The sequence below is a fragment of the Suricata suricatta genome, chromosome 1 (genome assembly GCF_006229205.1).
Source record: "Suricata suricatta isolate VVHF042 chromosome 1, meerkat_22Aug2017_6uvM2_HiC, whole genome shotgun sequence".
NCBI classification, from domain to species: domain Eukaryota; kingdom Metazoa; phylum Chordata; class Mammalia; order Carnivora; family Herpestidae; genus Suricata; species Suricata suricatta.
This window is the reverse complement of record NC_043700.1, coordinates 721511-736708: the sequence shown is the minus strand read 5'-3', so window position 1 is coordinate 736708 and position 15198 is coordinate 721511. Positions and strand designations below refer to the sequence as shown.

General features: G+C 49.6%; 1 protein-coding gene and 1 long non-coding RNA gene across 2 annotated transcripts in view; one reads left to right on the top strand and one right to left on the bottom strand.

Annotated features, from left to right (window-relative positions):
• The first annotated feature begins 7479 nt into the window (after positions 1 to 7479).
• Positions 7480 to 15198, top strand: part of DLGAP2 (DLG associated protein 2) — a 648525-nt gene continuing 640806 nt past the window's right edge. Inside the window, exon 1 of the mRNA XM_029933318.1 lies at positions 7480 to 7558. Coding sequence (XP_029789178.1) covers positions 7515 to 7558 — 44 coding nt within the window. The 5' untranslated portion in view covers positions 7480 to 7514. The remainder of the gene's footprint in view (positions 7559 to 15198) is intronic.
• Positions 14398 to 15198, bottom strand: part of LOC115287046 — a 2319-nt gene continuing 1518 nt past the window's right edge. Inside the window, exon 2 of the long non-coding RNA XR_003906346.1 lies at positions 14398 to 14937. This is a non-coding gene — a long non-coding RNA (uncharacterized LOC115287046). The remainder of the gene's footprint in view (positions 14938 to 15198) is intronic.

Genomic DNA, 15198 nt, shown 5'->3' with positions numbered 1-15198 from the left:
CTGGTGCAGGGACCCCAGGGTGTCAGTTGTGCACAGGGCTTGCCAAGCATCTGTCTGGGACACGGCTGGTGTCGTTGTCTGGGAATCTGGCTGAGGCTGCAGGTGTGTGCCCAGAGGAGCGCCTCCTGCCAGTCTTCCTGCTTTCACGCTCCGGGCCTGTTTGTGCAGCAAGAAACACAGTGGATGCCACCGTAAGAGGGACTGGATCTTTTGAAATGTGTAAGTGGGGGGTTGCAGTGGTGACCAGGAAGCACGGGATCCATAAAGACCCGCCCAGCCTCTGCCAGTGGACCCTGCAGGGTCGGGCCCATGCGGAGTTTGATGGGGTGCATCAGGACTAAGGCTCTGTGCAGGGGGGCCGCCAGCCGGCTCACTCGCCCCACGGCCCAGCGCCACCCCGCTGCTGGCCCCCTGCCTGTGCCTGCCTCTCGGGCTCCTCAGGACGGTCCTCCTCTCCACCCTGGCGTCTCTGTCTGTTCGAGGAGACTCCTGCTTATTTTTAGAAATATGGCAAAAGCCACGATCGCTCTGCGCTGTTTTGTCCTGAACCCCCACCTTAGAAGAACACAGACTGCAAGCTGAAAGAGTGTGTTTAACTCGACTTATTTGGGTCAAGTGTTCTCATCTTTCTCTTGCAAACATGCAAACGGTGTCTTTGGAAAGGTGGAGGCTGTTACAGGGTGGGGCACAGACCGGAAGTGCGTCTGGGAGCAGCGGTGGGGCCGAGGACCTGTGACTGCAGTGGGCAGAGCGCGTGGCCCTTTGTGCTGCACTGCTCCCCTGAGGGTCAGAGCAGAGGCTTGTCAGGAGCGTCTGGGACAATAGTGAGGGATAGCAGGGCCTGTTAGGAAGGCTCAGTGGTTCCCTCCCCCCCCCTCTTTTTTTCCACAATTTGAGTGCAGCCGACACCCAGTGTGAATTAGCTTCTGATGTGCCACACGGTGCTTGGACAGCTGTCCGTCACGCCGTGCCCACCGGCAGCGCGGCGGAGTCCGTCCCCGTAGATGGTCCGGCATCACTGGCCGTTCTCCCTGTGCCTGGTCTTTCTGCCTCCCCCACCGCTTATTCCACGACCGGAAGCTCATACCACCCACTCCTCTTGGTCCGTTTGGCTCCTCCCTCTACCACCTGCCCTCTGCAACCATCAGTTTGCTCTGATGTGGGCTGATTCTGCTTTTTGTTTGTTCAATTCTGTTTTTAAGATCCCACATATGTGTAGAATTGTTTATTTGTGTTTCTCAGGCTTCTCCACTTAGCCTTAATCCACTCCAGGTACATCCGTGTTGTTGCGGATGCCAAGATGTCATCCCTTTTCATGGCTGAGTGATAGTCCCTTGTGTGCGTGTGTGAGTGTGTGTGTGTGTGTGTGTGTGTGTGTGTGTGTGTGTGTGAGTATTACACTGTTACCCGTTCATCCAATGATGGATAGTTGGGCTGCTTCTGTATCTTGGCTGTTGTAAATAATGCTGCTATAAACATAGGGGTTGTGTATCTTTTTGAATTGCTGTTTTTGTTTTCTTTGGGTAAATACCAAGTCATGGAATTACTCGGTCATAGGGTATTTCTATTTTTAATTCCGAGGAACCTGCATACTGTTCTCCAGAGTGGCTGCACCAGTTTGCATTCCCACCAACATCTGGTGTTTCCTGAATTGTTAATTTCAGACATCTGACAGGTGTGAGGTGGTGGCTCACTGTGGTTTTGATTTGTATGTCCCTGATGATGATGTGGAGCGTCTTTTTATGTGTCTGTTGTCCATTGATATGTTTTCTTTGGAAAGCGTTTAGTCACGTTCTCTGCCCATTTTTTAATTGGATTTTTACTCTTGTATGTTGTTGAGACGGATGAGTTCTTTATATATTTTAAGTATCTTTCCCTTATTGGATGTATAATTTGCAGATATCTCCCATCCAGTTGGTTACTTTTTCATTGCTGGTTTCCTTTGTTGTGCATAAGGTTTTTATTTTGGTATAGTCACAACAGGTGAATTTTCCTTTTGTTTCCTTTCCCAAAGAAGACATATCTAGAAAAATGTTGCTGTAGTTCTGGTCAAAGAGAATACTGCCTCTGTTCTCTTCTAGGAGTGTTGTGGTTTAGTCTCACATTTAGGTCTTTAAACCCATTTTGAGTTTATGTATGGTGTAGGAAAGTGATCCAGGTCCATTCTCCTGCTTGTTGCTGTCTAGTTTTCCCGATACCACATGTTGAAGAGACGGTCTTTGCCCATTGAATAATCTTTCCTGCTTTGTCAAAGACTAATTGACCAGGGAAGCATGGGATTATTTCTTGGCTCTCTATTCTGTTCCATTGATTTATGAGACTGTTTTTCTATCAGTGCCATAGTGTTTTGATCAGTACAGCTTTGTAATAGTTCTTGAAATCTGCAATTGTTTTCTTCCTGTTTTTTTTTTCAGGTTTGTTTTTCTGTCTCAGCATTGCTTTGAGTCTTTTTTGGTCTTTTGTGGTTCCATACAGACTTTATTCTGGTTTGTGAAAAATGCTTTGATCTTCTGATAGGGATCGCATTGATTCTGTAGATTGTGTTGGGTGTTATGGACTTTTTAACAATATGAGTTCTTCCAGTCCATAAACATGGGGTGTCTTTCCCTTTATGTTGCCATGCTTTTTCATCAGTGTTTTATAACTTTCAAAATATAGGTCTTTCATCTCTTTTGTTAAGTTTGTTCCTAAATATTTTATTTTTTGGGGGGGTGTGATTGTCAGTGAGATTATTTTATTTCTATTTCTGCTACTTCATTATTAGAGTATAGAAACTCAATAGATTTCTGTATGTTAACTTTGTGTCCTGCAACTTTATTGAATTCATTTATTCCACAGTTTCTGGTGAAGTCTTTAGGGTTTGCTGTGTAAGTCATCAGCAAATAGTGGAAATTTAACTTTTCCGTACCAATTTGGATGCCTTTTATGCCTTTTTCTTGTCTGATTGCTGTGGCTCAGACTTCCAGTACTGTGCTGAATGAAAGTGGCGAGAATGGGAATCCTTGCCTTGTTCCTGACTTTAGAGGGAAGGCTTTCAGTTTTTCGCCGTTGTGATAGTGGCTCTGGGTTTGCCGTACATGGCCTTTGTAACATTCAGGTGTGTTTTCTCTAAACCCACTTTGTTTAGAATTTTTTTTTCTTAATCGTGAACGGATGTTGAATTTTGTCAAATGTTTTTTTCTGTCTCCATTGAGGTCATGTATTTTTTTATCCTCATTTTATCAATGTGTTGTATCACACTGGTTGACTGGAGGATGCTGAACCACTCTTGCAACTCCCAAACAATCTCACTTGATTGTGGTAAATGATCCTTTTCATGTATTGTTGGCTTCGAGTCTCGTGTTCTTCAGTGTTGCTTCTGGGCTATTACAGCCCAACTTACTTATCCTGAAGCTTTCTCTGTAGAGAAATGGGGGCATTCAGTGCCCAGGAGGAGTAAATGTATTTAAATAATCAGTGTGCTCTGTAAACGTTTCCTTGTAGGAAAGAGGAGTCAAGACTTTCTGAGAGCGCGGGTGTCACTGAAGGTCTGCAGACACTACGGGCGGGTCCGGGAGGAGCGGGAAGGTCAGTGGGAGGCGGCCCAGAGCAGCGGGGAGGGTGGGAGGCGCTTGCAAAGTAGAAGGATTGAAGGGATTCACAGAGAATAGAGGGGATAAGCGGTTTGTGCCGTCAGCATATGAGCCCAGACGCTTCTTTGAGATCTTTGTCCATCCGTTCAAATCCTGTAGGCATAAAGAATTTATCAGTGCACCAGATGGAGATTTACCAGTTTTGAAACGCGCTTGTGTGGCCTCTAAGATGATCCAAGATGATAAACTGATAAATATTGTTACTTTCCTTGAAGGATCTAAAGATGGATGATGGGGAAAGCGTGCCAAGTTGGACGGTCTGCCACAAACGAGGGACAGCGGCCCTGCCGTGGGATTGTGAGGGGGTGGGCGTTTCAAGGACCCTGAGAGCCAGAGCCATGGAGACAGTCAGTGTAGACTTTGGTTCCCTGTTTAAATCGATGCCCCAGGAACAGCGTTCGCTGCTGCCAGCCTCTCCCTGGAGGGCCGGTTCGGTGCCCCGCGAGCCGCTGCCATCTGCCCTGGTGCGGGAGACGATGGTCCCGGCAGGAGCTCCGAGCCGGCCCCCCGGCCGCCGGGTCCGAGTGCTACATCCGGGCTTCCCGGGCCGACCGTGTCTCCCTGGTCGCGCTCCCAGCCCCACCTGCAAACACCTGCGTGGTTTGCCGACACGGGCCGTTGACCCCTTTCTCCGTGTCACGTGTTCAGGAGGACGGCGACTGCCCTCCAAAGAAACTTCCAGTTGGATTTCTGCGGGTCTCATCTCTGTGTGTGTGTGCGGCAGCCTCTCCTGGAAGGTCGAGTGATGGCGGGTTAGGAACCAGGTCTCTCTCCCCGGGGAAGGGAGTACTCAGCAACTAGACGTCCGCCGCCACGGAGTGGACACATGTCCTTGTCACCAGGATATGTATTTTTAAGCTATCCGGTAAATCTTTCTAGCAGTTTGTAATACTCTGAAGAACTTGGGCTGAATTTCTAGACATTTGGGGATTATCCTCTGGAAGATACTTTTGGGTGCCTGTCTGCGGGGTGCAGGAGAGAACACTCCCGTCTGTGCGTTCAGTTGATGCGGCAGTTTGTGAACCCCCAACAGGCCAGGCGCCGCGCTCAGCGTGATGTGTATTCTGGTCCGCAGGACAGCCCTGCTGGAGTAGAGGTCTGTGGGGGGAGGTGCGGATCAAGTAAACGTGTGATCATTCCTAGATGTGCATCTGTAATTACAATTGCAAGTGTGCCCTGGGGCGGCTCTGAAGGGGCCGTTAGCCTGGAAGTGGGGGCAGAAGGGGCGTTGGGGGCGGGCTCTGAAGAGTGAGTAGGAGTGAGGAGCACTGTGAGGGCGGCGAAGGGCTCTGTGCTAGGGCCCAAGAGCAGGATGTGTGGGGAGCAGCAAGGACTCTCCACGGCATTTGCCTGCGCCATCCTGGGCCGCGTCGACGGGGCCGGTAAGGTCAGCCATTAACTTGGGAATGTTCTCTCATCTGCTCCGAGGTAGTGGGATGCAGTTGAATAGTTAGGGTCTTTTTTTTTTAATTTTTTTAAATGTCTTTATTTTATTTTGAGGGACAGAGTGGAGAGTGAGTGGGGGAGGGGCAGAGAGAGAGGGAGGCACAGAATCTGAAGCAGCTCCAGTCTCTGAGCGCTCAGCACAGAGCCTGACGTGGGGCTCGAACCCACGGATGGTGAGATCATGACCTGAGCTGAAGTCAGATGCTTAACCGACTGAGCCACCCAGGCGCCCCAAATACTTAGGAATACTAAATGGGTCAATTTAGTTTGCCAAACTGGTCTCATTGTTTAGCTCTGGTTTGGGTTTGCTTTTCCTTCTCCCTGATTCCTATTCATTTCCAACCCATTTGGGGATCTTATCCACCACCTTTTGGATCATCTAGAATGTATCGGATCCCAAAGTGCTCAAGATGAAACATCTGGCCAAGCCCCCCACTTTACAGATGGAGAAACTGAGGATGGCCTTCCCATAGGAGTGCTCTTTTCCCTCCACCAGGCCCTGCACCGCGACCACACCCTCCCCCTCTGTGCTTGAATTAGTAGAACATTCTCTTAGCAGGTCTCCGCCTCCAGTCTCCCTCGGCTTGGAACCATCCTACACACAGCTGCTGGGATCATCTTTCTAAGGCCATTTTTATCATGTCACTTCTCTGCATGCTGTTTTCTGTTGCCTTTTGTCAAATCCAGATTTCTCCCTTCTGGCTCTCAGAGCTTGCTGCAGAATACCCTCTTTCCTACAGTATTCCGCATGAGGCTTCATGGAACCTTTGCACAGGGCACTTCTGCGGGATTCCTGTTCCTGTTTTACTGTTGTCTGCCCCTGGGCCTTTGCATATGCCACATCAGCCACCTGGGGAGTTCTGCATCAGCCTTTCTTGTGTTACATTTCTCCCTTATCTGTGTCTGTTCCTGTTTGCTGTCTGACTCAGAGACCTTGTTATCCTGTGCTTCCCTCCTCCACCTCTGGCCTTTCCTGTGCTCTCTGGTTCCCTTTAGCAATTATTTATTCAGGTTATTAACCTGCAGAAGATGTCCTGCACAAGATATCTTAATCCACAAAACAGGCGTCATGTACTGGCTAGCTAGATTCATAAAATTATACAGGGTAACACCCCACAATGAGCTCGCTTTAAATAAGTTGTTTCCATTATGTATTGGCAATGGTGCAGTGACATGAGATTTATTTCACACCAGGTTTTCAGGGATGGGAGTTACAGCCATGTTTTCCCGGCCGACAGGATGTTCCAGCACCCTCCTCAGAATGAGGTCGTGGCTAATCTGGGCCCAGGCGTGTCTCCTTCAGCGTCCTGTGCTGTTCCTGTACGTTGGGAAACGGTGCTGGTTCCCAGGCTGTGTGGCCCATGGGCCTGGGTGGAGCCGAGGACCCCGCACTGCTGTATCTAAGATCAGATGCCTTTGATTTTCCCATTTTAGAGTCGTGTTTCAGCCGAGCGCAGACAGTGCTGGCGGTGGTGGGAGGCTGTGTGCCTTTTCCCAGAAACTCTGTCACATTCGCTGTGTAACCAGAGGCCGGGCCTGTTCTCTTTGTGGATTTCAAAGCCACCAGGTCATTTATACCAGGTGCTCTCAGGGTGTGTGGCCCTCAGCCCTGTGACCGTCATGAGTGTGGGGTGACCATGGGGCACGATGGGGCGTGGGTGAGGTCGGCGGCGGCTCTGACGCCTCCTGGCCTCCTAGCTGAGCGCACTGGGCCTCCATCGTGGTGTCTCTGAGCTTCAGTCATCTTCTCCGTGGAATGGGGGTGAGGATGACTTCATCCGTTCACACGTGCATGGAGCGCAGAGCGAGACTGAGGGTCCTGAGGTCGGGGGAGCCTGGATGACCCGCCAGAGGTTCGGTGGCGCCTGGACTGCCATCCCTTCCTGTGTCTGTGCACTTGACCGAAGCCTTCTCTGTTCTCGCACACGTGGCATCCTGGCCAGCGCCGTGGCGTGCAGCAGGAGTGGATTCACCACAGACTCCGCATGTCGCCTTCGGCTGGCTGCGCCGGAGGCTGTGTGTGTGTCTGGGGTAACTTCATCCACACGCAGAGCGACGGGAGCCGGGGCGGGGGGGCTGGCCGGCTTGTCCGCGCCGAGCTCACGTCACACCCGTCTGCTGCCTGCAGCTCTGTTGTCGCGGACTCTTCCTTCCAGGCGTGTCCCAGCCACACCGGATCACGGTCGGCCCCCCTCGGCCGTGTGCCACTGCGCGGACCGACCACACCGCTCTCCTGACAGTCTCTCGGAGTCGTAGTGACGTCCTGCTGGGTGTCCCCCGAGGACCGAGTCCCTCCGCGTTTCCACCTGATGGTCATGCCTCTCTCACGCCTACAGGGTTTTTTCCCTGTAGCGCCGTCATTGATCACTTTGCGGGTCACTGACTTTAGTGCTAACCCCCCAGTCCTGTGGCTGTTGTGTCTCCCCCCAGAGAGCCATGACCATGCGCACATCAGCCCCAGCGCTGCGGCCCCTCTCTAGGTGTGTGGAACTGGATTAGGTAATTTCTACAGCTCAGTTTGGAACATCAATTTCTCTACTTTTATGTTTCTTTGGGTTTAATTGTTTAGGATTTTATTTGGTTTACTTATAGATTTGACCCTTTCACAACATAGGTGTGAACTGCATCCTCCACTTATGTATTATTTTTTATAATACTGTAAATATATTTTTCTTTATGATATTCATAAATGTTTTTCTAGCTTACCTTGTTGGAAGAATACAGCATATTACACCTACAACATGCAGGATGTACTAATGGAGCTTTTGGGTTCTTGGTAAGACTTCCTTCTGGTCAAAGTAGGCTCTTAATAGTCGTGTTTCTGGGGAGTCCGAAGTTATATGCGAATTTTATTTATTTTTAATGATTATTCATTTTTGAGAGACAGGGATGGAGTGGAAGTAGGGGAGGGGCAGAGAGAGAGGGGTTCACAGATTCTGAAGCAGCTCCAGGCTCCGAGCGGTCAGCACAGAGCCTAATGCGGGGCCCGAACCCACAAACTGTGAGATCATGACCTGAGCTGAAGTTGGACGTAGACTACACAGGGTGCAGGTGCCCCTAGCCACAGTGGCTTTAGAGGGCCACCTGTCCCTGATCGTTAAAGACAGTAGAGTTTCGGCCACCATTTCCTGAGCAAGTGCCCCCGGCTGGTGTCAGGTGCAGTGCAGGCAGCAGCTCACTGAGTTCCATGGTGTCGGCAAGCCCTTAGCTAGACCAGCAGAGGGAAGGACTCACTCGGGTAAATCAGAGATGAAGGGGACGCCTTATCGTGGAAGCCCAGCAATCAGAGGGTCATGTGGGACCGTCATATGTGATTTCATGCCGGCACTTGGATAGCCTGGAGGACATGGACAAATTCCTGGATGTAGAGCCTGTCAAGCCTGAGCCAGGAAGGAGAGAGCCAGAAAAGACCAATTACTTGTAAGGAGACTGAAGTAGCGATCAAAGCCTCCCAACAAAGCAAAGCCCGGGACCAGATGGCTTCATATCTGAGTTCTACCACATATTCAAAGAAGAATTAATACCACTCCTTCTTCTTAAACTCTTCCAAAGAGCAGGAGTAGAGAGAACACTTCCAGACTCATTTTATGAGGCTAGAATCACCCTTACACCAAAGCCAGGTGCAATCCCACAAGAAGAGAGAGCCACAGGCGGTCCGTCTGTGATCAGTCTGGTTCAGCCACGAGGGACCCAGAGCCACAGGCTGTCACTGCCCACAGGTTCAGAGCTGACTGGGGTGACTGGGGTCCACCCTGCTCTGAGGATGCGGGAGCTGGGCAGGGCGGGCAGGCAGGATGCTCCATGGGGTTGGCTGTATTGAAGGCCTTCCGAGTATTTCCTTCATAAAAATCAGTTGTGTCTTTGTACTTTCTGCATAAACTTTGAAACAACAATGAAGACCTTTCTTTAGGTGGAGAAAAAGCTTAACACTTGTTTCCTTTGTTGAATATGGAAACTTTAATGTTTATATATCTGCATATTTTAAAATAACATTTGAGCATAATTTAAAAAGATCAGACAGTACAGAAGGAACTGCGGTGAAAAGCGACAGCATCTTGCTCCCCTTCTCTCTGTAACCAGGCCCAGCAGAATCGCGAGGAACTCAAGGTTTTGGAATAGACCTTATTTTTTAGTGCGGTTTTAGGTTCATGGCAAAGTAGAGAGCAAGATGCTGAGGTTTCCCATGGACCCCTGCCCTCCCCCATATGCACCCTGCCCCCTTGTCAGCATCGGTTACCCCTAGGTGATTTGCCCTGACGCACACTCATCGTCCGGAGGCCCCCGTGGACCTGGGGGTCACTCCTGGTGAGGGAGCTCTCCAGGTCTGGTGAATGGGGTGGCCGCATAGCCACCATCTTGGTGTCCCCCAGAGCATTTTCACCGTGTGACTCATTTTCAGCTATTGCTGTGTTTTCAGGGCTTTGCAGGTGATTTCCTCGTGTCCTGACTGATCTGCTTCCGACATTACTTACCACGCACCACATCTGCCCCTTCTCTCAGCGCAAGGAAGGTCCCCCATTTAGAGTCTTCTCTCTGCTCACTCGTTCGCCTCCACTTTTACTTCTTGCCCTGTCAACTCCAGGTTGTCGGAACCACAGCATTTTGTAACGTGGAGACACTTCCTTTCCATCTCCTTACTTCTTTCACGTCTCCCAGCTGACGCGTGTCCATCACTGACACCATGAAATCGTGTGATCACAGTTGCATCTGGTGCTTTGCTGTGGGTTGGACATAAAGGATGTGTGTTGTTATCTGGATGGAGATACTGTTCAGGGCGGAGCTGCCTGGTGCACGTTGACGGTTTTCTCTCTCAGCTGCTTGTCCTGCCTGAGGTTTCTGATGGTGTTTACTTGTCTTGCCTTTGTTCTTCTGTACTGCCTTTTACACTTGTTCCAAATGCTCACGGGGTGATGTCCATTTTTCTCCCGAAACCACCTCATTTCCCCCGTCTGGCACTCTGCTCACTCAGAACTCCTTGCCTTCCACGCACGAGGACGAGCCTCTCCCTTTTCATCTCTTTTATTTCTCTCTTGGCTAGACCTATGGCTCCTTAAATTTCTTGACTTTTTCTGTCTCTGTTTTCACCCTCATTTTATTAATGTGCATCTTCGAGTAATTTCCTAAGAAAATAAGAGTACGAGGTACATTTTCTGATCTTGCCTGTCTGCCCTCACGTGTGTGAAAGTTTGGCTGGGTATAGAATTCTACCCTCTAAATAATTTTGCATATGACTTTTGAAAGCATGTTTCCTTTGTTTTAACTCGGTGTTGTTGCTGGAAAGTCTGATTCTTGTTTGTTGTTTAAGTGACTTCTCCTCTCTGCAAATAGATTTTTCTCTTTATCTTTGTGTTTTAAAAAATTCATGAAGATGTATGTGGGTGTAGGCTTTTTTCCCCTCTCAGTCAAGATGCTTGGCTGTGTGGACTCGCAGGGAGTGTGCCTTTGATCATCTCTTCCCGGCTGGTTTATTTTTCCTGCTGTTTATTTGTTTTTCCCTCCAAATTCTTGTTATTTGGGTATGGAACTCATCCTAGATGTATTCTTACTGATTTGTGTGTTTTCTGTTACATGCTTTTGAGTCACTTTTATATTTTTTGTTCTACCTTCTGACAGATTTTCTCAACACTGTCTTCTAATATTTCTGTTCACATTTAACAATTTATTTTTATTTTCCAAAACATCTTTGTTTTATTTCTGTTTTTACAGAAACGTTTTTTGAATGGCCCAATATCTTCTCAGGTTAGTATTTTTTTAATGTTTTATTTATTTATTGAGACACAGAGAGAGAGCATGTGTGTGCAGGTGGGGGAGGGGCACAGAGAGGAGGACAGAGGACCCAAAAAAGGTTCCAGGCTAACAGCAGTGAGCCCGATGTGGGGCTTGAACCCATGAACTGTGAGATCATGATTTGAGCCAAAGTTGAACACTTAACCGATTGAGCCACCCGGGCGCCCACCTTGTGGAGACTCATTCACCTTCCTCTTTGGAGGGGATTTGAGACAGTTCCTTTATCTTCTGCAGATCCCCCTTTGCCCTGGGCTGCTTGTTCCGTCCATTTGGCTCTAGCTCTCAGTTTGCAAATGGAACTCATCACCAGGTGGATTTCTCCCGAGGGTGCTGGGCAGAAGCGGGCCGTGTTGCTGGAGAACCCCTAAATTCTAGAATTCAGGTCTTCATTCAGAGTAAATTAATATTATTTTTGAAAAGAATGGCCCACTTTTGTGCGTTTGGTTGCCAGGCGGATAGGCATTTTGTGTGGAGGGATCTGGGGTCCCTAGTGATGCCGTACGCTTGTCTGGCACTCCTCGCTGACTTCCAGGCGTGCCGTGAGCTGTCACGTGGGTTCCTTAAACGCTGGCCTTCCTCCGTCGTCCTGGGAGGTCTGTGTCTGTCTCTGCTGCCCCCTGGTCTGGGCGCCCTGGAGCCTCAGCTCAGCAGCGGTGTTGCCGTTGACCTGCCCCGTGCCATCAGCCACCTGCCCGTCTACCTGCCCATCCCTGCAGTTGCTCCAGCTCATCGGTCCCCCTACGTCTCCATCTTCACAGATTAGTTCTTCGTTAGACTCCTTTACTGTTGTTACTCAGTGGGGTCTCTGGAGGAAAAGGATGTAAAGGAAAGTAAACACTTGATCATCCCAAATCAGATGTGATCAGAAATACATCTATTTCTATCATTATTTAAATAACATTGGCCCAAATTCTCTAAGATTATCATCTTTTCTATTTCTCAATGGCATTAAGAAAATCTGTGCATCTTAGTATTTCACAAGTAGACATGGACATACTTGAGAAATCAATGTTGATGGCTTCGAGCTGGAGAAGCAGGAAGTCCTGTGTGTGTCTGCCGTGGGGGATGTTCCCGCCAATATTTGAAAGCAGGGTGTTCGTGAGCATGGTGGGCGGAGACTTCCTCCTGTGTGTGGGAGCTTGTGTTACACCCGGGCAAGGCTCAGCAGGACGCCTGACATTACCCACTAGCCGTGTCCCCTCCGTGCCTTGGCGGGAGTGCCAGAGGAGGAGCCTCGGATGGAGGCGTCCTGTTCACCCCGTGCTTGTCACACGTCCCCACTTGCACCTGTTGCCGAGCCCCGGCTGCTAGAGATCGGGGGAGGGAGGGCACGTCTCTAGGAAACTCAGAACACTGGTGTGAGAAGTGACAGGCAAGGCTGTAAGGGCCAGGTAACATCAGGCTGCTCTGAACTCTGTGTTGTAAGAAAACTGAAGAAGTTAATCATACTGTGACTTGGTGGGTCACGGAGAACAGGTGAGCTTTGGCACGTGACGTGATGAGAACCCACAGCTGGGGCGACGCTACTGTAACAGATGCTGTCTCTGTGAAAATGGCTTCTCATACGTACTTCAAAACCCCCCAAACCTGTGTAAACGCTCGAACCTCATGGGCACAGGATGTCCTAAAACGTACATTTTAATTCACTCACATAGAATCTTTGCTCTAGGGACAGATGAAACAGTAGTCAGTAAAAAGTTTCTTGCATAAAATAATTAGTTCGGGATGAAATTCTCTGGGGTCAGTGGGGTGGAATTAAGAGTGGAGGAGCGGGGCGCCTGGGCGGCTCAGTCGGATGAGTGTCCGGCTTCGGCTCAGGGCATGATCCCGTGGTTCGTGGGTTCGAGCCCCGCGTCGGGCTCTGTGCTGACAGCTCACAGCCTGGAGCCTGCTTCAGACTCTGTGTCTCCCTCTCTCTCTGACCCTCCCTGCTCATGCTGTCTCTCTCTCAAAAATAAAACATTAAAAAAGAGTGGAGGAGTAGAGGTAACAATGGACGGCTTCTCAATGCTTGGTCACATCTTAAGGGGAGGTGATTCCTAGTTGCTGGCTTGCTAGCTGCCAGGGGCACGTCCGCTTCATGGCCCAGCGTCCTCGGCCCTGAGGGGGGCCTCCCGTGGACGTGGCCATCTTCAGGCCTTTGGGTAACTTAAGAGACTGGGGGAATGGTTTAATTTAAAATGACAATTACAATTTTCCAGGAATTCCGTCATTTGCAATGCTTTGGTAGTTATTCAAAATTCTCCAAAGGGCCACTTGAGTGGGGAAAACTATGAAGGAGCCGTTAGTTTAGGGAATCTGGAGTCAGGAAACCCGGCAGTTCCAGGAATCCAAGGGTGGGGACGGAAGGGAGCACCGGGAAACCGGCTCGGACAGGTCCCACCTGGGGATGGGGTGGAGCGTCCGCAGCGCAGTGGCCCTGACAGCGCCATCACCCCCGGGCCTGGGCTTAACACGCACTCTCTTCGCGGCTTTTATTATACCTACTTGAGACACTTACGTTTTTAGGCGTTGTATCTTATTAAAGCCAAGTGCAGTATTACCATCTTAAGTAATACTTTTGTTATCAAGAGAAGAGTTCTCCGCTCAGGTGTCATTAGGAGGCATCGCCTGAGCCTGAAGGGCTGTGATCGGCCGTCTGGAGAGCGCCGCTGTCCTTCTAGGGCTGGTCAGCGGGGACGTTGGAAAGGGAGGGCATATAAATGGCATCTTGAAATGGAGTTTTGTGGTGTGATTCCCACTTTATAGACCATGCCTAGTAGAATTTGCCTAAACGGATCTATGAGAATAAGAGTTCAGGAGTGACTGTTTATAATGATGTAAACCCATGGGGAGGGTCAGAGATGATTTGGGCACTTGAGCCAATGCTGGCTGGTCAGGAGCAATCCAAAGTCAGGATGCTGGTTAAGCACAGGTGCTTCCTTGGCAGAGTGCTTGGGAAGTGCTTTCAAAGAGGGACAGATCGCTCGTGCACGTGGAAATACATACTGACGGTGCTGCCTTGCGTGCCTGTCAGACACAGAGAACTCAAGACTCATTAGCTGGATTTAAGAGAGTAAGACGAATCAGGGACATTGAAATAAAAAAATCTTTCTAATTGAAGTTTTGAATCTTAACTGATAATTTCATTATGTAAAACCACACTGAGAATTAAATAAAAATGACAGTCGCATAAAGTAAATGGAGTGGTTTTGGAATGTTGGGATTTTTTCCTTATTTGGCCATGCTTCCAGCTTTTAAGTGGAAGGCTTCATTTTTGAGAGTCTGGGAGTTCATTCTGCTGGGACATTTGTGTCTTACGGCTCCCTAATCTATAACCAGATGTAGGTCTGATGGTTTCAATATATTGGCAGGGACTGAGCCAGGATCCGTTCTCCCAGAACCCCTGACTTGTGTCTACACGGGGTCCCAGGGCTCCTTGCTCTGTGCGGCCAGTGCCATCCATTCGCTTCGTCCTGACAAAGGCGAGTCCAAGGTATGGATTAAGGCTACAGAGTTGATAGCCTTCTCTCTGCAGAAAAATGAGCACGTGTGTGGTGCAAGATTTTTATTTTAGCTTCTGTTTAGAGAATTACTTGTAGTCGCAACGGCTTTTGAATCCTTACTCAGTAATTTCCTTACTTTCTATGAATTAGTTCATCTGGGAAAAGAAATGACCTCAAGTGTACATAATTGGGTAACATATACTTTTGCCATGTTGGTGTTTAAGGAAGGAAGTGTCAGATTTCTTCTACAAACATTAGCACGTCTCCTGACAGGTGAATGGCTGGGAAGTGACCGTTGGGGCCTCTGGGCCTCTGTGGCGCTGTCCAGGCCGGTGTCGCCACCTGATTCAGCTCGTCCTGTGTCATCGTTAGGCAGTGGGCTCAGCCACGGCCTGTTGGCCGGTGGGTCGTCCAGCTTCACACAGGGTGACCTGGCCCACACGCACCGCGGCACAGGGCCCAGACACACAGGCTTTTGGTAACGTAGGTCAGTGACCAGTGCTGTCTTCTCAGCGTGTGCGGGCGGTGCGTCCACGTCCCAGATCCCCTCAGAGACAGGAGTGTGACCCGCACAGTGAGCAGTTCGTCTGTCATCAGTAGGAGCCACAGAACATGAAAAGAAATAGGATTAAAATCCATCGATAAATCTAGATATTTGGTGATTTAATCTATTCAAAGCAAAGTGAAGATTTAGGAGGAAAGAAATATTTCTCAGCAGCCAGAGTAGATGGAGTGAAGCTGTGGCTGTCACGAAGGCGGTGGTGACCGGGGGTGGTGAGCAGGTGCCGGGGGTCAGGGGGAGCCGCGCTGAGGGGTGGTAAGCAGGCGCCGGGTAGTCAGGGGTCAGG